Source organism: Botrytis sinoallii (genome assembly GCF_014898435.1).
Source record: "Botrytis sinoallii strain Bc 23 chromosome Unknown BSIN_001, whole genome shotgun sequence".
Lineage (NCBI taxonomy): Eukaryota > Fungi > Ascomycota > Leotiomycetes > Helotiales > Sclerotiniaceae > Botrytis > Botrytis sinoallii.
The window spans coordinates 5244890-5264004 of NW_024066028.1; the positions used below are offsets into that span (position 1 = coordinate 5244890).

The 19115-nt window shown below is 43.4% G+C and overlaps 8 protein-coding genes across 8 annotated transcripts; 5 read left to right on the plus strand and 3 right to left on the minus strand.

Annotated features, from left to right (window-relative positions):
- Positions 1–1082: 1082 nt before the first annotated feature.
- EAF02_001116 (uncharacterized protein) lies at positions 1083–1747 on the minus strand (the record flags this gene model as incomplete). Its single annotated transcript, XM_038897164.1, has 3 exons — positions 1083–1374; positions 1425–1628; positions 1737–1747. 3 exons carry the CDS (start codon positions 1745–1747, stop codon positions 1083–1085), a joined length of 507 nt encoding a protein of 168 aa, XP_038764023.1.
- Positions 1748–2890: 1143 nt separating this feature from the next.
- On the minus strand, positions 2891–3927 carry EAF02_001117 (uncharacterized protein; the record flags this gene model as incomplete). The annotated part of the gene is made up of 2 exons (XM_038897165.1): positions 2891–3413; positions 3470–3927. 2 exons carry the CDS (start codon positions 3925–3927, stop codon positions 2891–2893), a joined length of 981 nt encoding a protein of 326 aa, XP_038764024.1.
- A 358-nt stretch (positions 3928–4285) lies between these two features.
- On the plus strand, positions 4286–5374 carry EAF02_001118 (uncharacterized protein; the record flags this gene model as incomplete). Its single annotated transcript, XM_038897166.1, has 3 exons — positions 4286–4501; positions 4558–5143; positions 5202–5374. 3 exons carry the CDS (start codon positions 4286–4288, stop codon positions 5372–5374), a joined length of 975 nt encoding a protein of 324 aa, XP_038764025.1.
- Positions 5375–5627: 253 nt separating this feature from the next.
- EAF02_001119 (uncharacterized protein) lies at positions 5628–6914 on the plus strand (the record flags this gene model as incomplete). The annotated part of the gene is made up of 4 exons (XM_038897167.1): positions 5628–5803; positions 5853–5962; positions 6011–6122; positions 6167–6914. 4 exons carry the CDS (start codon positions 5628–5630, stop codon positions 6912–6914), a joined length of 1146 nt encoding a protein of 381 aa, XP_038764026.1.
- Positions 6915–7298: 384 nt separating this feature from the next.
- Positions 7299–10122, plus strand: EAF02_001120 (uncharacterized protein; the record flags this gene model as incomplete). Its single annotated transcript, XM_038897168.1, has 7 exons — positions 7299–7439; positions 7503–8305; positions 8541–8868; positions 8935–9038; positions 9088–9502; positions 9551–9982; positions 10030–10122. The coding sequence occupies 7 exons, from the start codon at positions 7299–7301 to the stop codon at positions 10120–10122; spliced, it is 2316 nt and encodes a 771-aa protein (XP_038764027.1).
- Positions 10123–10389: 267 nt separating this feature from the next.
- Positions 10390–13749, plus strand: EAF02_001121 (uncharacterized protein; the record flags this gene model as incomplete). The annotated part of the gene is made up of 5 exons (XM_038897169.1): positions 10390–10662; positions 10711–11462; positions 11514–12525; positions 12577–13257; positions 13309–13749. The coding sequence occupies 5 exons, from the start codon at positions 10390–10392 to the stop codon at positions 13747–13749; spliced, it is 3159 nt and encodes a 1052-aa protein (XP_038764028.1).
- A 916-nt stretch (positions 13750–14665) lies between these two features.
- Positions 14666–16723, plus strand: EAF02_001122 (uncharacterized protein). Its single transcript, XM_038897170.1, has 6 exons — positions 14666–15140; positions 15203–15366; positions 15423–15617; positions 15678–16206; positions 16262–16357; positions 16422–16723. Exons 1-6 carry the CDS (start codon positions 14789–14791, stop codon positions 16649–16651), a joined length of 1566 nt encoding a protein of 521 aa, XP_038764029.1. The 5' UTR covers positions 14666–14788; the 3' UTR covers positions 16652–16723.
- A 912-nt stretch (positions 16724–17635) lies between these two features.
- Positions 17636–19088, minus strand: EAF02_001123 (uncharacterized protein). The gene is made up of 3 exons (XM_038897171.1): positions 18477–19088; positions 18055–18422; positions 17636–18001 (listed from the first exon to the last, which is right to left on the minus strand). Exons 1-3 carry the CDS (start codon positions 18939–18941, stop codon positions 17956–17958), a joined length of 879 nt encoding a protein of 292 aa, XP_038764030.1. The 5' UTR covers positions 18942–19088; the 3' UTR covers positions 17636–17955.
- Positions 19089–19115: the final 27 nt, after the last annotated feature.

The following is a 19115-nucleotide window of genomic DNA, read 5'->3' on the forward strand; positions in this document are numbered from 1 at the left end:
AATTTTCTGTCTCATGTATCTTACAATGTCAGCATGCCACAGGCCTAGCGGGAGGGGTTGTCGGATCGCTGCCGAATCTACGGCATGAAATCGGGGAACTCGATCATCACAATTGAAATGAATGGAAGAGCATTTCAAAATCGGAGAGAGTGTGAGATGAAGAAGATATCATGAGCGAAGTATGAGAATTTATTGATTTCATCCATAACGCATGGCTGATACTCTCAACACATTCTTGAAAGAGAAACGCCAATCAACTGCAAACACCACTTCATATGTTGTCAGTAAACCATTGATCCAACCCAACCCAACCCTTAGCTTTAATACATGTGTTCATATCCTATATATAAGCTGCATATTCTGGTCTGTTCCTGACTCCAGCTCCTCTCAAGTATTCCAGTCCGCCTTTTAGCACCTGTTCTCTATTTATCCCTTAACATCATCGTCCACAAGCCATTTCAACCAAGTTGTCCCCCCCCTCATGATTCCTTTCTGTCAGTAGAAGCTTCAAGCTTAATCATAGCAAAGTGGAATAGAAATAGCTAGCTTACATGCCCTGTCGCAGTAGACCTAGCTCTCAAACAATTTGTAGGGCTCGAAATCAACCCTAGATGACTGATCACATTTATGTTCGTCTCTCTACCCTTCCTCTTTCGATGAAGAACATTGTGCTGATGGGACAGATCTACAGGAATCCCCCTCCTTTCCATTACCCCGAAATCGTCATCGCCAACTTTTCGCAGGTTGTTTTTGTTCAAATTAAGTACCTGATCTTGGTCAAAGTTGCACCGTGTCATTACCTCTTCATCGTTGGTTGATGCCGAGAGAAGATTTCCTCCAGGCTTTTCTCCGTTCTCCTTACCCCTCTTCGTGCTCATCTCTTGCGTTTCATTAAGTGCAATTTCAATATCGTTCACTCTTTCCTTGTGATTTTCGATTATTCGGGTACCTCTCCTGATTAATTGTAGCATTTACGTTCTCCCGCTCTTCTCTCCTTGCCCCTTCAGTACTTTCTGTCTCAGTGTACGTTAGGCCATCACTCAAATAATCCAAATTATCACTTGACCGCGTAACATGCGGATCTACGAGGTGGTAATAGAGTCCGGAGAATTTTGTTGCGTTGGCAATCTGCAATATTTCTCGCGATAGCTCAAATTTACAAACACTACTAATCTCGCGTGGCATGACATGATGCATGGTGATAGCTGGCTGACACCAGTGCTTTTTTGAGCCATTAGGAAGTGTAGGAGGTTGGTAATCGTTGGTAAAGGAACAGACCCGGTAAGATTAACACAGTACTCACAAAGTGCCTTTGCCAAGGCAACATCTCTACAGCCTGAATTTGTTAGTATCGTTGGTAAATTTGAAGATATGCTGGTTTAATCTTAAATTCATGAAATACTACAAGAGGAATGCGCATGCACATAGAAATCGGAAGACTCCCACATTCACTATCAATATTATTGTTCCGGTTTGCAGCCAGACCCTTTTGTTGTCCTGGCCTCAGCAACATGTTCACGGCAGCGTTTGAATTAACGTACCCATTTTCGCCATGAGCGAAATGTTTTTTCATGCATAAACCTGACACCAAGATAGAGAACTCTGGAAGAGTCGAGTTTCTTAAGTCACTGTGTTAGAAAGTTTCCGGGCCATTGATTCAATGATAAGTGAAGGGAAGGCTGTTGAGGAATCGAGAGTGTTCGAATTCGACAAGATGGCATAACTATCCGTCTTACTGAAAAGACATCATTTTGCAACCAGTCTCGAATGGGCCCTTTTACTATATGAATAAACTTATACTTATCTAGTCTCAATCTCCATGTACCCTCCCTCTGTTTCCTTTCTTTCAACTCCGTGTTCTCTTATCCAAGTAGTTCGACGTCGTTGATTGTCGCGGTGGATCTCGCGAATTTCCCGACCAATTGCTTTGCTATTTACGCATCATAAATTACAAATGCCCCGATGCTTCTGTGTGAATCTGGGAAGAACAATATACATCTCTTGGAAATGTCTGAGCATAGTTCCTAGATGGATGGCCAATTGTAGAACTTCCTAAGCACTTGTTCTAAATTCTACCACGATTCCTTGTTCGCACAAGCTCATCCATAGCCTCTTGATAAAGAGACTCAAAGTCCTTGATAAACGGAGCATCTTCCGCAAAAGAAACGGGAGACTAAAGCGCAGGTTGTTCGAATTTTCGGTAGGCCAACGACTTGTTCTGGACGTGAAAATCCCGGTGGTTTTTGGGAAATTTTGCGTGGACGTGTTCCCATTGGAAGATTTGGTATTCAATAAAACAGCTGGTTCCTGACTTGGAAGTATAATTTTGATTATTACGTGGCGATGAAGGTAAAATATGCATGATACGAGAACAATTACATTGCGCCGCGGCATCCCTCGAAGTAAGGATTTTAGTGACGATAAGAAGTGAATGAGTGGCAGCATTGCAGAATTGAAATAGAAGTTATAAGTAGAAGTTAATGAGCACGAGACGCATTGATGCATGAAATGTTTGTCCCCAGAAAGGAGGGGGCTTCTTGGTGAAGATGCTGTCAAGAAAGGAGATATTGTATTCCAACCAGTCCCCGGTCTTTCATGATATTTTGATTTTGAGAGTTTGGTGAATTTCAGAAGGTAAGTGACCATCTTGAAATACACACGAAATATATGACTTCCGCATAGTCCTCTCAAAAATAATATCGGGATGGAGTGGAAATGGAGGAGAACATCATAAGGCAGGATGTTTAGCCCAGAGTTGGACGAAAGTATTCCCCAGGGATGCCAATTACTTCAAAAATTTGTTTAATTTGAACCTTGCTCTACTTACAACATGCAATTTAGCTAATGTGAGAGATTGACAATTGTTGAAAACATCATAAGCCGCGAAAACTTATGAACTTTCAAGTTTTTCCATGGCACTAGTGGCAAAATTCCAGGACTGCCATTCCCCTTCGGGTAATTTGCCCCTCAAGGGCAATCTTCCACCTTCCAAATTTCCTATACCTAAAGTTCGATAAACCCCTTCCTTGATCCCGATTATTCCCCATCTCACAACAAATTCCTCTGCGCGGCTCACTGAGAACTGAAGCGACAGCAACTCTTGCAATTCTGCAGATTCAACAGGACGCCTTTTCGCAAGTTCAAAAAGACGTGCAACTGTTCGAGGATAAATTGCGGCAAGCCCATCAATCACACCGGCCGCGCCGAATTGCACAATAGGGCCAAGCTGTTGGCCGAACCCGCTGAATACGCGGAAGTTTTCGTGATTGATATCTGGCGTCAAGGAGACTTGCAGATGATGTGAAACATTTCCATGGGACATTTTGCACCCCACGATATTGGGATGAGCAGCGAGCTCCGTATAAGTCTCGAGACTTATTGTGACGTTGTTTGTGACTCCAGGATAATGATAGCTGCAGAGGTAGCGAATTAGATTTGTATGACGACACGAGAGAGACATGGACATTACATTAATATTGGAATAGGACTAGCATCTGCCACGATTTTGTACCATTCTTTAATGTTCTCTTGGTTCGCAGCAGGACCGAAATATCCAGGTGCAAGCACAAGACCCCATTGTGCTCCAGCTTCCTTTGCATCGGCCAACCATTCTAATGCTTCATTTAAAGAATTAGTTAGCACGCCTGCCATAATTGGATATTCTGAGAAGCCTGCGGAGGTAAGTCCATTTCGAACACCAGCTATCAATTCGGATCGTTCGGCGCGTGAAAGATGAATGGCTTCTCCTGTGCTCCCAAGAAGCACCAGTCCACGTATTCCATTCTTCGCAAGGTGAACACTATGTTGAACCTGAGTTGAAACATCTACTGCTGCTTGATTTGTAGAGAGAGGTGTTGTTGATGGCTTAAAAAAGGTCGGGACGGGAACAAAAACTCCCTCGGGAGGTACTTCACGGTGATTAGTCATCACTACTTGATTGCACGTCTTAGGACTCAGAGCTTCACTTCAAGAAATTCCTCAACAAACTCGACTTGGATGTATGAGGATTTGCGCCTCCCTTTTATCAGAGGTTCAATATCATCCTGATTTATCTTATTAATCGTATCATTCGATTATGATCAGGTGCGGAACTGCAGATGTTCTTTATCCACCAATGCCCACGGAAAAGTATACCCGGGCTACCTGGCTACGGATAAGTCGAAAAGACATCATTGATGCATTATTGATGTATCCACAGTGGCTCTGATTTGCCTTTAAAACCTCGAATATCTGTCAATGTTTTAATAAACAGTACCAGCAGATATTCTCGCGGTTTAATTTCACCATGGCCCTCAATCGCTCCGTCAAGTTGAACTCAGGATACAGCATTCCAGTGGTTGGTTTAGGGACGTGGCAATCAAAACCAAATGAAGTCAAGGAGGCTGTTGCACATGCACTGAAAACAGGATACCGCCATATCGATGCAGCAGCTGTATACGGGAACGAAACGGAAGTGGGAGAAGGAATCAAAGCATCAGGGGTAGACAGGAAAGACATATTTGTGAGTACTGACACCTTACTTCTTTACTGATTGTGTGCTCATTGAAAAATATTTAGGTTACGGGCAAATTGTGGAATACAGATCACAAGCCTGAAGATGTTGAAGCCGCGCTCGATTCATCTTTACGAGACCTTCAGACTGATTATCTTGACCTTTATCTGATCCACTGGCCAGTTGCTTTTCCGCAGTCCAAGGAACGATTTCCGGTTGACCCCAAAACAGAGGAGATCATCGTAATCGATGTTCCAATTAAAGATACGTGGGCAGCCTTGGAAGACCTTGTCGAAAAAGGAAAGATTAGAAGTATCGGAGTTAGCAACTTCACCAGAGAGAAGGTCGAAGCTCTGTTAGAAACTGCAAAAATTCCGCCGGCAGTCAATCAGATTGAGGCACACCCTTATTTGCAACAACCGGACTTGTTGAATTGGCACAAGTCCCAGAATATCGCAGTGGCCGCCTACAGTCCTCTTGGAAACAATATTTACAACTTGCCAAGAGGCGTAGATGACCCCACGGTGATCTCCCTCGCGAAAAGTTTGGGAAAGCAGCCAGCGCAACTACTTATCAGCTGGGCTGTTCAGAGAGGCACTATTGTTCTTCCAAAATCCGTTACACCAGAGCGTATAAACGATAATTTCCAAGGTTAGTGACACCTCCATGCTCAGTATCTACAAGTTTGCTAAGCTAATTCCACTGATAGACTTTGAATTGCCAGGTGATGCGTTCCGGAAGATATGTTCTTTGGACCGAAACCATCGATATAATTTCCCAGCACGGCTCGGAGTGGATATCTTTGGCGAGGTCAGCCCAGAAAGTTTGAGAAAGAGTGTCGAAGATTGGAAAGAATCTCAAAGGAAGTTGCGCGCCGCATGAACACTATGCTAGTTATCGTTAAATAGTAAAATAAGACATCTTAATTTGCCATATCTTGCAATAAAACTACCCGCTGATGACCGGATGTCAAATTTGTGGATGCAATACTTACCCGGGATCATCAGATCTACTGCATCTTTACCCCACCCTATTTCCGGCCTTCGGGTCTTCGGAATCAGACAGCTATTCATCTGAGACCACATATAGTTCTGAATTGCACGCCCAAAGTTACACATTGATCACAGATTTCATAATGCCGGAAATAGCATCTATCGAATACTTTCGTGTACCACCTCGATGGCTCTTTGTAAAAATCACAGACAAAGGTGGCAATGTAGGTTGGGGCGAAGCCTCTCTTGAGGGTCATACCCAAGCCGTTGAAGGTTGTTTAGACGCTTATATCGCAAGATACACGGGAATGGAAGCTGAGTATGTGGACTTAAGATGTCGTATTAGTACATCTAATAACTAGATGTAGTGATATCGAACATATATGGCAAATGTCTTGGAGAAGTGGATTCTATCGTGGAGGCCCGGTTCTCATGAGCGCATTATCCGGAATCGATATTGCTTTGTGGGATTTGAAAGGTATGCTTCATCAATCCATCCAGGTACTCTAACTGATTGTTTCTCCAGCTAGAAGGTTAAATGTACCCATATATCAGTTACTGGGTGGAAAAGTCAGGGACAAGATAAAGGTATACGCATGGATTGGTGGAGATAGACCTTCTGATATTGCCAGCCAAGCGTATGTTATCCCAAGCCTCTACGGACAAAAATTAACAAGAGTAGTCAGGCTAGAAAAGACCAAGGATTTACAGCAGTCAAAATGAATGGTACAGAGGATCTCGGATGGTTTGATTCGCCATCTGCCCTGGATGGCTGTATAGAACGAGTGAAAGCTGTCAAAGAGCTTGGAATGGATGTTGGAGTTGACTTTCATGGTAGAGTTCACAAGCCAATGGCCAAGCAGCTAGCAAAGGCTCTGGAACCACATCGACCAATGTTCCTGGAAGAGCCACTGCTTTCAGAACACATTGGGGGCATCAAAGATCTTTCGCAACTAACAAGCACCCCAATTGCCCTGGGTGAACGTCTCCATAGTCGATGGGATATTCGACCATTCCTTGAAGCTGGTGCTATAGATATTTTACAGCCAGACATTAGTCATTGTGGTGGGATCAGTGAGATGAAACGCATCGCCTCTATGGCCGAGACTTATGACGTCGCTCTCGCGCCGCACTGCCCTTTAGGACCCATTGCTCTCGCAGCCAATATTCAGATCGCGGCGGCTTGCTCAAATCATGTTATTCAAGAAATGAGCTTGGGTATCCATTACAATGTTGGCGGGCAAGACCTTACGAGTTACACAACCAATCCAGAGGTCTGGAAGATAACCGGCGGCTATATTGATTTGATGAAGGGTCCAGGACTTGGCATAGATATTGACGAGGAGCAAATACGTAGACTTTCTCAAGGAGCGGAGCCTTGGGTGAGCCCGGGGTTCATTGGCCCAGGCGGTGAGATTAGAGAATGGTAAAATACCTAGCTCGCAATATGATATTTCAATTCCTCCAACCAAGAATTTTTCATTGTTCTGCAAATATCGACAAAATGGGCATATCCGTATGTAAGCTCGGGAAAGGTAAGAGCAGAATAGCCATCCGAGCCAGGATTGTTCTGGATAGGAGGTAGGTATGGATCTGCTAGCAAGTAATAATTTCGAAATTGCCGCTTGGGCCCGAAAGTGGGGGCCCGACACCCCCTGTCATTTGCTTTGGCCGGAAAGCTCAACTTCCCCGCACCACCAGCTTTCAAATATCCGGACCAAAGACAATTCTATGAACCATTATCCTGCAGACCCCCCTTCGGAAGTATTCTTCTATGTTTCGGATCTGAGAAAGTTTGCACTACGCAAATCATAATGACGGAAGCTCGACAATCACACACTTCGTTGAATTCTCCGCCAACAGCTGAGGTAGCTCATCCAAGGGATGAGAGCACAGAGACTCAACCGGCGCCCGCAGCAAAAAGACGGAAAAGGGATGAGACTGAGAGAATACGTGTAAGTCGAGCTTGCGATCGTTGTAAAAGGTAAGATGCTTTAACCCCACATTTTGCGGAAAAGACATCTCACAAATGCATTTCAAAGAAAAAGACAAGATGCAGCGGAAATCAACCTTGCAATCTCTGTACAACTGCTGGCTTGATCTGTGAGTTCACAGCAGCCTATAGGCGTGGGAGAATACCTCCAATAACGACAGAGAAAGAACACCTTGAACATCTCGCAGGTATTTCTGAAAATGCCGAAAGTTCTACCAGTGTTGAACATGAACACGTGATTGAAGCTGCCAAACCTTTCCCAAATCATCACAATGCGTTCCATAGCCAATTGAGCGGAGATTTTGCCAGTATCCCACATGATGTAGCGATAGCTGCATCAACATTGGCCCGGCTCCAGCCTACTATCGCTGAGAACTCGAACCCAATCTCGAGAATGCAATCATCTCGGAACTCACCAGAGCCTCCGCAAACTGACCTCCAGGGACACTACGTGGGTCCTTCCTCTGGGGCCTCTTTTCTATTGAGAGTGCAGAAGAAGTTACACCGAGAGATCACACTCTCCCAGGATTCATCAATATTCACATTTGGGGATGCTCCCCTACCAGAATTTGACCCTTCCTTTTTCGTACTTCCCCCAAAATCCGACGCCGAGAATCTTGTTGCAAGATACTTTGATTTTGCAGTTCCGACCCATCGCTTTCTACATCGCCCAACTATTGAACTCTGGGTACATGAATTTTACGATAATCTGGGAACTTTTCAACGGAAAAGCGGTGCCAAAGGACGAACGGCTCTTTTATTTATGGTTTTTGCTCAAGCAAGAGATTACATGCCTGGCGTTGGCAAACAGAATGATGTTGATACGAGGTAAATACTGCGAGATGCTTAATGATTAAGAGTTAAATTTATTCATGAGAGGCTTTCGGCTCTTTAATTGGCCAAATCACTCTCGATCCCGCTCAAATATTGGATTTTTTTGGTCATTGAATTATGGTGGAGCATAGACAGCTTTCATATCCAGCCTGGAACTCCGAGGACTTGTATACTTTGAAAACGAATCAATCATCATTATGTTATTTTGCTCAAGCTAACAATACTTTAGTTCCCGATACTTCCACGCCGCTGATCGTCAACTGACATCTGAAACTGGAGGAGTGCTTTTAACTAGTGTTCAAGCTCGTCTGTGTCAATGCTTCTATCTCTTATCACAATCAAGGGTCAACCATTGTTGGAGCTTATTCGGAACAACGGCTCATCTGATCCTCGCTCTCGGTATCCATCGCAAGAGACGTTTAGAGTCTCACAATAATGTGGATATGATTGAACTAGAATGCAGAAAGCGAGTTTTTTGGTGTGCATACACACTGGATAATTATCTAAGCGCAGCTCTCGGAAGACCTCGAACTTTTCACGATGATGATATAGATCAAGTGAGCTATCCCTATATCAGGCTGACAATCGCGATTACCCCATAAGATTCTAAGACTTCAATTTAGGAACTCCCGAGTTGTGTAAATGACTCTGATCTTACTTCAAGACACGTTCACGTCAATAAGTCTAGAGCCCAATCTATCATGATGGCACCTATTGCTCATGGAATGTAAGCGTAAGAATCTCAATTTTGTATTTGCAAGCTCACTTCTCTACAGGCTGTCCCAGATAATCAGTCATATTCTTCGCGATCTGTATTCCATTCGTCCACCATCTTCCACTATCCGTCTTTCTTTAGCAGACCAGTATTGCAAAAGTCTTCAAGAGTGGCGCACGAACTTCACTGGGTTTCTAGATGCTAAGGGTGTAGATACGTCTTTATTGATACCTCTATTCCAACGTCAAAGAAATGTCCTGAATCTCTCATATTGGCATGCACTAATCTTAGTTCATCGACCCTTCTTATTGCGAGATTTTGCCAGTCTTCATAAAAGAAACTCGTGCCATTCTAGAGAAACTTCAACTGGCAACTCCGTGGACAAAAATGTCCTCAATTGTTTACAGGCAGCAATGGAAATCACTAACATCGTTAATCATTTGACGGAGGCCGGGCAACTGTACCAAGCATTTTGGGTAAGTGCCATTCCTAACAACTCTATAGCAATATCCTGACTCGAATAGTTCACTCATTATTTCGCATTCTGTGCGGTGGTTGTGTTATACGTATACACGATACAACACCGCTATCATCCTCGAGAGCAATATATCAAATACTTTGAGGCTGCTGTTCGCTGTCATTCCCAGATTTCCTCTAAAGCCAAAAATGAATCGTTGGCACAGAGATATAGTGTAGTGCTGGAAGAACTTAGACTAGAGGCTATCACAAACCCCCAAGGACAAGGTGTAAACCACGGATCTCATGCTACCCAGACTGAGCGCGGTTCCCATCCAAACCGTGAAAGTCTTGTCACTGTACCGAATGCGGTCCACGAATATGGGAATGGCGGAATTGCAGTAGCACGTTCAATTGACGGAGCTGATGGCGATTATATCGAGTCAAGTCCTTCTGTGACTATGGATTCTCTCACTGGCTGGGGCCAATTTGATTCTTTGGTTCGTTCTTATATAGAATCTCAATGGAAACTATGCTTACTTCATAGGTTACTGGCGGCGTGGGTGGCTTCGACTTCATATTTCCAGGAGATCAAAATGATCAATGGGACACGGGAATGGGCAATAATTCCGGATATTAGTTTATCATCACGCTTCTCATACGCGTCCCCACTCCAAGAATAATCCGTGATTCGTTATTTTCCTAGTTCCGGATCTCGGATATGCACCTGGGGCACGGATACTTGTGTAGGCTATGCAGTGCAGCTCAATAACCCTCCAAGGAAAAATATTCCTCCAGTCATATATAGCGCTATGATACATCCGGGCAGGAAGCCTCATCAAACAGAGAACACACACGGCTGCATGCCATTCTTCTTATCTCTTTACAATTCAGACAATTCAGAACCATGTCGGCCATAGTCGAGACTAGAGCATTTACAGCACCACATGAGAGGTTAGAAAATTCGTCTCAACCCGCGAAGACTATACCTAGTCGGCTTCTATACACTGTCGACGACTTGATTTACAACCGAAGTCAGACTATTCCAGATGTCCCTCTATTAGCATATCCCGGTAGCCTGAAGGGTCGATCGGACTATGTTCATTACACGGCGAGGGATCTTGATCGATTCGCTGACCATGGTGCAAATGCGTACTCATCACTTGGTCTCATTCCCAGTGTTAGTATGCAAATCAATTGTTAGGGATTCATTCTAATAGAAACGCAGTTGTCAAAAAGTCCTGTTGCAGAAGTCGTTGCGCTTTTAGCACCGTCAAATCTTGATTACGTCGCTACCATCTTTGCCTTATCACGCCTGGGTTTCGCAGTTCTGTTGCTTTCTAATCGATTAGCACCAGAAGCATACATCTCTCTTCTGGAAAAGACAAAATGTAAGCGAGTTGTCAGTTCAGATAATCACCAAGACGTTATCAAATTGATTCAAGTTGAGCTGGAAGTATCTCAGTATCCCTTGCTGAGACAGTCCCAATATGATATCAAAGCTCCGTTGACCCCACGATTTCCTCGATCTGTGGGAACTGCCTTGGATTCAACGCGTAATTCATTCATAATCCATTCATCGGGTTCAACAGGGCTTCCAAAACCAATCTTTCAAACACATGCGGCTTGTCTATCCAACTACTCCAACAGTTTCGGTTACCGGGCATTTTTGACATTGCCTCTGTATCATAACCACGGATTATCATCATTCTTTAGAGCGATCCACTCAGCAAAGGAGATTTCTATGTTCAATGCCAACCTGCCATTGACGGGAAAGAATTTGATCGAAGGAATGGCTGCAGTAAAACCTGAAAGTTTTCATGGTGTACCTTACGCTTTGAAGCTACTCGCGGAGTCCGAAAGTGGAATCGAGGCTCTGAGAAGATGCAAATTAGTCTTGTTTGGGGGAAGTAGCTGCCCGGATGATCTTGGAGACCGCTTGACACAAGCTGGAGTTTACTTAGTTGGTCATTACGGCGCGTAAGTTTTAGCAGCTTCATCTGGAACGATAAATTCTAACCAAGCATACAGTACCGAGATAGGGCAGCTCATGACTTCTTTTCGTCCACGAGAAGATACAGCATGGAACTATGTCAGACCTTTACCATCATGTGTACCATACATTCAAATGGTGCAACAATCAGAGAACACATTCGAATGTGTGGTATTAGATGGTTTACCGTCAAAAGTCACCTCAAATTCTCAAAGTCCTCCAAATTCGTTCAAAACGAGTGATTTGTTTACCCCTCATCCTTCAATACCAAATGCATGGAAATATCTTGGACGGTTAGATGATCGTGTTACGCTTGTCAATGGCGAAAAAGTCCTCCCGATCACATACGAGCATCAGATTAGAGAGCATGAATTAGTAAGAGAAGCGTGCGTGTTTGGCGTTGGCCGAGCATTTCCTGGGTTGATCGTCGTTCCAAGCGAGAAAGCAACCAGCATAGGTAAAAAAGCATTGCTAGAAAGGCTCTGGCCAGTGGTAGTTGCCGCAAACTCAAGAGTGGAGAAATTCAGTCAGATTTCGAAGGAAATGGTTCATATTCTAAACGCTGGTGTTGATTATCCCTGCACAGATAAAGGAACCATGATTCGACCTGCTTTCTACAAAAAGTTCGAAGATCTCATAGATTCTATGTACCAGAGCTTTGAGACACCACTAGATTGTTTGAAAGGTACTCTCCAATTGGGTAGAGAACAGTTAGAAGACTTCCTACTTGGTGTCTTCGCAGAACGAGTTGGGATCCAGCATCTCAAAAGAGATACTGATTTCTTCGAGGCAGGCGTTGATAGTTTGCAAGCGATTGCAGTTCGAGGTATTATTTTGCGCGAGTTGGATCTGGCCTCTGCAGTACCGAGTCAGAATGTGGTTTTTGAGTTTCCGAGTGTGCAAGACTTAGCTGAACACTTAGATTCTCTTCGAAAAGGCGAGGTATTAGAGCAGAAGGATGAGATCAAAATAATGGAGGAATTGATTCAAAAATACTCTCATTTTGAAAAACATGTCCCAGGTTCCAGGATCGTGGACGGGGAAACCATTGTAAGTAATGAGTTCAAGGGTTTATTGTTGCCTACTAACCTTTTGCCGAAGATCTTGACTGGTGCTACCGGCTCACTTGGGGCACATGTTCTCTCTCAGCTCGTAGAAAAAAACTTCGTCAAAGCAGTATATTGTCTTGTCCGAGCTAGGGATCGAAGACAAGCAGAGGAAAGAGTCAGAAATACTCTTTCCGCCAAGAAATTATCGCCAAAATCATTCTCAAAGATTCATTGTCTTTCATCAGATCTCAGCAACACAAATCTTGGCCTCGACACCACCTTAATTCAAACCTTGCGAGATAATCTTACAACAGTGATTCATTGTGCCTGGGCTGTAAACTTCAATCTGGGCGTCCAAAGCTTCGAGTCGCATCACATCAAAGGAACTGTGAACCTCTTGAATTTGTGCCTCACTGTCCGCATGCCCTTTCCCGCAAAGTTATTCTTCTGTTCTTCCATATCAGCGGCAGCAGGTACTCCTTTGCCTGCGACGATTGAGGAAACGTACATTACAAATCTGAATTATGCTCAAAATATGGGATACGCTCGGTCAAAGTTAGTCACTGAAACTGTGATCGGAGAAGCTGCGAGACAGACTGGAATGCTGGCAAAGGTTTTGAGAGTTGGTCAGATTGTTGGAGATACAATGGAAGGGCTGTGGAATAGTACAGAGGCCATCTCACTGATGATAAGAAGTGCTACAACACTTCATGCTCTACCGGCCCTAGATGAGGTGAGAATCACCATAGTGTACACTCTTGATGCCAGTACTAACGATATATAGACACCTTCCTGGTTACCTGTTGATATTGTTGCAAAAGCTGTTCTGGAGATCGCTGGCCTCGAGAACTATTCACCAGATGTATCTATGCATGAACCGGACTCAAAAGACATTGTCTACCATGTACAAAACTCACACACTTTCTCCTGGACCAATGACCTTCTTCCTGCTTTACATGCAGCGGGATTAGAGTTTGATATTGTCAATCAAAGAGAATGGATTAAGCTACTCAGGGAGAGCGAACAGGATCCAGATAAGAACCCAACGATAAAACTTTTGGATTTCTTCACTGAAAAATATGATAATGACAAACCTGGTCGACAGGGACTTGTCTTCAAAACGGAGAAGACGGGTTCAAAGTCCGTGGCTATTAAGAATGGTTGCGACATTGTGGGGAGTGGGCTGGTCAAGAAATTTATCGATAGTTGGAGAAAGGAGTGGTGATCACTTCGATGTACGCTTGTTGTATTCATCATTTTTAAGTTTATTCTATTTAGTACAATATTCTCAATATCTTTGATTATAAGCCACTCGTATCAGTCGTTCTTATTCGTGCTTTATGTAACGCTGTTATCTCTCAACGCACCCTTTTTACTATTCTTGTGCTGTGACCCTGCCATTGAAATGAGAGGAGCTTATCAAGTCAGATAGCATCAAAGGGCCAAACGCAATCTGGTAAGTGTCAGAGTAGGATTGCGTTGTTCACGTCACAGTGCCAGCCATTCTAAAGCCTCATCTGATATCCGGAAATATCACCAACAGTAGTTGTTTCACATCTCCGCATTATGCCCTTGACATTTCCGGCTGTGCACTCGCCACACACTTTTCTCATCCTCAGCTTCATCCGTTTATACGGAACCAAGATACCAGCTCAGGGTATCCACTATTCCGGACTACAGTCCAATAATATAAGGGTTCTAATATCTAAAAGCAGTTAGAAGTTCGAAAAGAGTTTAGTGTCTTAATCAAATTCAATATCTTAGATGACTTGAAATGTTCTCATTGGTTTACGGATTCAACAATCTTTATTGTTGGACTGCAGTCCGGACTATTGGACACTCTGCAGCAGCCGACCGGATATGTATAATGTGATTCATGTTTGAACGGCTGCATACCCGTATGCAAATCTTTAGCAATACCACGTGCCTTTCGGGCGTTTTTGCTATCGCAGGTTTAAGAGCATAAGTGATGGCAAGGTTGCAATGTCCTTTTCCGTAAGCCGTGGGGTAACGCGGGGGAAGTGAGGGGCCCCGCATACCGCATATTGAGCTGTATGTCCCCATGTATCATTGCTTTATAGCTGTGACAGCTTTCATCAAAATTATGAGTTCTCAAGCTATCTTTTATTTAGATCTTACCTTGGTATATCCAGTAAGAGTTACTTTCCATCCCCAATATAATTTTAGAAGCTTGTGCCAATTCTAAATCAACAATATCATTTCCTATCAATCGCGAATACCACAAAAATTGCATCATATGAGCTATGGCACCCATTGGAGCTTCCCCAACTGATACCGACACCGATACTAAGATCAACTCTAACGAAGTAGAGTTCGTAGAATATGCCTCCTCAACACCCGCGAAATCTGGTCGTGTTCCAGCCTACGTACGCAATCTTACACCAGAAGATCGTAAGAGAATTGAAACTTCACTGAGGCGAAAAGTCGATACGAGATTACTTCCTATGATTGTTCTTATTTATGTCATGAACTACCTGGACCGTAACAATATCGCTGCTGCAAAATTAGCTGGACTAGAAAGAGATTTACAGTTGACTGGAGATCAGTTTCAGACTTCTGTTAGTATTCTTTTTGTGGGATATTTGCTGATGCAAGGTAATTGCCCGAGCCCAGAAGCAAGCAAGATCATGGAGTATTGCTGACGAGGACCCTATTAGTGCCATCTAATCTTCTTCTTAACAAGCTTGGCAAACCGTCCCTTTATCTTCCTGGATGTATGGTAGTTTGGGGGGTTATCTCGGGGGCTACAGCTGGGTGTCAAACTTATGGTGGTCTACTCGCCTGTCGATTCATTCTTGGATTTGTTGAGGCGGCTTACTTTGTAAGTCATATATTTCACTACACCTCACACTACATCATCTTCTAATCATAATTTAGCCCGGCTGCCTGTATTACCTTTCTGCATGGTACACACGTAAAGAACTAGTCAAAAGAACGGCTCTTTTATACTCAGGATCTCTACTTTCGGGTGCGTTCTCAGGGTTAATCACGGCAGGTATAACAAATGGGTTGGATGGCGCCAGAGGTCTTAGTGCTTGGAGGTGGCTTTTTATCGTCGAGGGCGCGATTACAGTTCGTCCTCGAAAATTTACTCCTCAATTTTTCGAAGTTCCAATTCACTAACAAATACAGGTTTTCATAGCGCTGTTTGCGTTTTTCATCCTGCCCGATCTTCCACGTACAACAAGTTGGCTATCTGAAGACGAGAAAGAACTCGCAGCCTGGAGATTAGAAGAAGATATCGGACAAGACGACTGGGTTGATAGCAAGCAGCAAACATTCTTACACGGCGCCAAACTTGCTGCGAAAGATCCGAAAGCATGGCTTCTTCTCGCCACTATCTATGGATTTACATCCGCGGGCACCGTCACCACTCTGTTCCCATCAGTTGTTAAAGGGCTTGGCAGGGGCAATATCGAGACACTTCTCTTGACGACACCCCCATATCTAATTGCTGTTATTGCCATTCTTTGTAATGCATGGCATGCAGATGCAAGTGGTGAAAGATATCTACACATTGCTGGACCACCGGTTTTGGCTTTCATCAGTTTTGCCATTGCAGCTGGCACGACTAAGTTTGCACCGAGATACTTGGCTATGTGCCTCATGGTGGGAGCAAACTATTCGGGATACGTTGTTGCACTTAGTTGGATTTCAAATGGTATGTTGAATAATGGCTCCGGGTTGGTTGCAGAGACTAATGTGATGGTACATAGTACTTCCTCGACCTCCATCTAAGCGTGCAGCTGCTCTCGCCGGTATCAATGCGTTGAGTAACGTGGCTCAAATTTATTCACCATACCTTTATCCTAGTAAGCTCTCATTACCCCTGGTGCTGCATTTATGTTGGCAAATTATCGTTCTAACCTCTCATAGGCAGCGATGCACCTGGTTATGCGAAAGCAATGTATGTTAATCTTTCAATGTCAGTGGTATCGATTGTTTTTGCAACGATACTCCGATTTCATTTGATTGGGTTGAATAAGAAGTTAGATCGAGGGGAGATTGTAGAGGGAGTTAACAGTAGAGCTGCCCCAGGAAGGAGTGTCGAAGAGGGCGAGGGAGAAGAAGTTGCTGTTGATAGAGGATTTAGATTCTTATACTAGTTATCTTATTGGATATCATTTAAGGAACAGAGTGTTCAATAGTTCGGATTGCAGTTCAGAAATGAAGATTATTATATCCCTAAACTAGCTGGAATACTCGAATCATTTGAGATGTTGAATTCGATTGGAATGTTGAATTCTGGTCAAATTTTTGATTGCTTTTAGATATTCAAAACCTTGTATTGTTGAACTACAGTTTGGACTATTGGGTATCTTTTGAGGGAATAGATGTTTGAGGAATATGTTGTTCATAGCCAATGATCTTGACGAGACAGTTCCAAGTACAGACTTGACGACAGGCACTCATGCAAAGTCATCGTTCCTTCTCAAGCTATAATACCTACCTTCAGCAAACTTCGGCAAAGTTCCACAATGACCCACTGCAATTCACTCAATCCTTCCCAGATTCTCAAGTTTATGATTAACTATTAAAAAACCGTACCGATTCCATCAAACATGCCAAACATGAAAGCCCCGGTGACGCGTAAGTTAATGCGACTGCTACCTATAAAGAAAATAAAGATCTCAAACTGACATTACTTATCATACAGAATGGTTAGCGTGTCGATCTTATATTCTTCTGAGAAATCAGATTAATATGACCGTCGAAAGTTGTGGGTTCAAGTCCCACCCGGAGTAATACATTTTTGCTGTTCTGTTTATTTGTTTCTTAACTCCTCTTTCAAATTTGATAATCTGGGAAGGTGAGGTGATGGTGGTGGTGGTGGTGGTGGTAGAAATACCGGTCAACGTATGGATATTGCGGAACATAATGGCTCGCAAACACGAGATTTGCACCTTAGCCGAGTCATTTTGTAACTCATATCAAAGAAAAAATAATTAAACCGCTGTATCTATCTAGAATCCTTGCATGTACTTGTCCTACAAGGAGTGGTGTTCTTGAATGTTCTCATGCTATGTTGTGAAGAGCCCCAGAGGGAGCTTTCAGCTCAATTCAAGTGATCATAAAATTGCGAAGGAATGTTCTGACTTGGTATGAGGTAAAAACTTATAAAATTTTGGTTTGTGATAATCTAGAATTGTGAAACGTCTAGCAACATTGCCGATTCCCACCTAGCCTGCCATTCCATTCCATCAAAATCCATCAATTTTGAAACACTTACAAGCACGACTGTCGATGACATAACTTTATCTTGAACATCTCTTAATGGTGACTAATTATGGAATGATTGGTAAATTTCCACGGTCCAGCAGTTACTTGACTTGTGTAAAATGAAATAAACTCATTCGTGTCAAGAGCAAACCCCCCGAACTTGGGCTGACGGAAAACGATGAACTGGGAATCAATTACAGCAACTAGATTCGCTGCTGTCCGAGTCATAGGTCAGCCTTAAGCAAAGTTAGTTTACATCTTCAGTCAAGGTAATTCTCCTCCAACTTACTTTTTCCTTGTGAATACACCTTTCATTTTTTGCCACAATCCCCGAGTTCCTTTGCCCTGGGCACTCAGATCACTAGAATAACTGGGTGGTTGATGCGACCGAAAGCAATTTGGAGCAGGTCCAAGTACTCTATCCACGATAACATGTACCGGCGCATTCGGTGTTAGTGTTGGAAATCTTGGCTTGGGAGGGCCGGGAATTGGCCACATTGACATGGAGATCTCCCATCCAGGCTGGACATGATCTTGCCAGAGTTGAGGGAGGATGACTTCCCCAGCCGGATTCATAATATCGTAATGTCCTTCGTTAACATGTGGGCCGATGATTTCGACATGAAGAAATGCTGCTTTAATGAGTTCTGAGATTCCCTGAGAATGTTAATTAATTTGACAAGAAAACTGAAGGAGTTTGATTCTACTTACTGCCCAGGTCTCACATCGGTGATAAGGGAAGCTGAAGCGTCTCCCGACTGCATCTTTAAGCTTGATTGGTTTTCTGGTGTCTGTCTTCTCACTTAACAAACTGGAATTTGCCTCTGCCTGGCGTGACAGAACATTTTCAAGCCGTGTAATAAGTCGTTCTTCCTGGGATGACTCCAGCTGCTGAATAACATTCTCAAGTTTCGAAAGCAATCCATCGGGGTAATTTTTGTCACTTTCTGCTGTATTGAAGCCTGCCATAAATCCTGAATTCTCAGGCGCTGTTATCGTGAAACTTGGTGCATCGACTTGCTGAATCGTCGCAGCTGAATCTACTATTTCATGAGAAATCGAGGTAGTTGGCTGATTTACCGGCGCCGTTGGCAGTGTCTCATTACTTGCTACAGATACATCACCATGATTAGTGTAGGCAGGTGGGGGTGGCGATAATTGGTTTGAATTTGGCATTGTGAAGTGTATAGAATGTTTGATGTATATGGACCTTTTATATTGGTATGCAAGAATGAATGAGTTGGATAGGTTTTCACAAAGTTCTTTGATAACTTCTTATACTTATTTGACTTGAAAAGAGAAAATGTCGAAACGATGTCGTGAGAGTAAAAAAGTGGATCAGGGCATTTG

Bases quoted from the DNA above. Each gene is read 5' to 3' on its own strand.
- EAF02_001122 (XM_038897170.1), top strand. From the start codon at position 14,789: ATGGCACCCATTGGAGCTTCCCCAACTGATACCGACACCGATACTAAG. The intron at 15,141-15,202 runs GTAATTGCCCGA...GGACCCTATTAG, and splicing joins GGGATATTTGCTGATGCAAG to TGCCATCTAATCTTCTTCTT. The intron at 15,618-15,677 runs GTTCGTCCTCGA...TAACAAATACAG, and splicing joins TCGTCGAGGGCGCGATTACA to GTTTTCATAGCGCTGTTTGC.
- EAF02_001123 (XM_038897171.1), bottom strand. From the start codon at position 18,941: ATGCCAAATTCAAACCAATTATCGCCACCCCCACCTGCCTACACTAAT. The intron at 18,423-18,476 runs GTAAGTAGAATC...TAACATTCTCAG, and splicing joins ACCGATGTGAGACCTGGGCA to GGAATCTCAGAACTCATTAA. The intron at 18,002-18,054 runs GTAAGTTGGAGG...ACTTTGCTTAAG, and splicing joins GGTGTATTCACAAGGAAAAA to GCTGACCTATGACTCGGACA.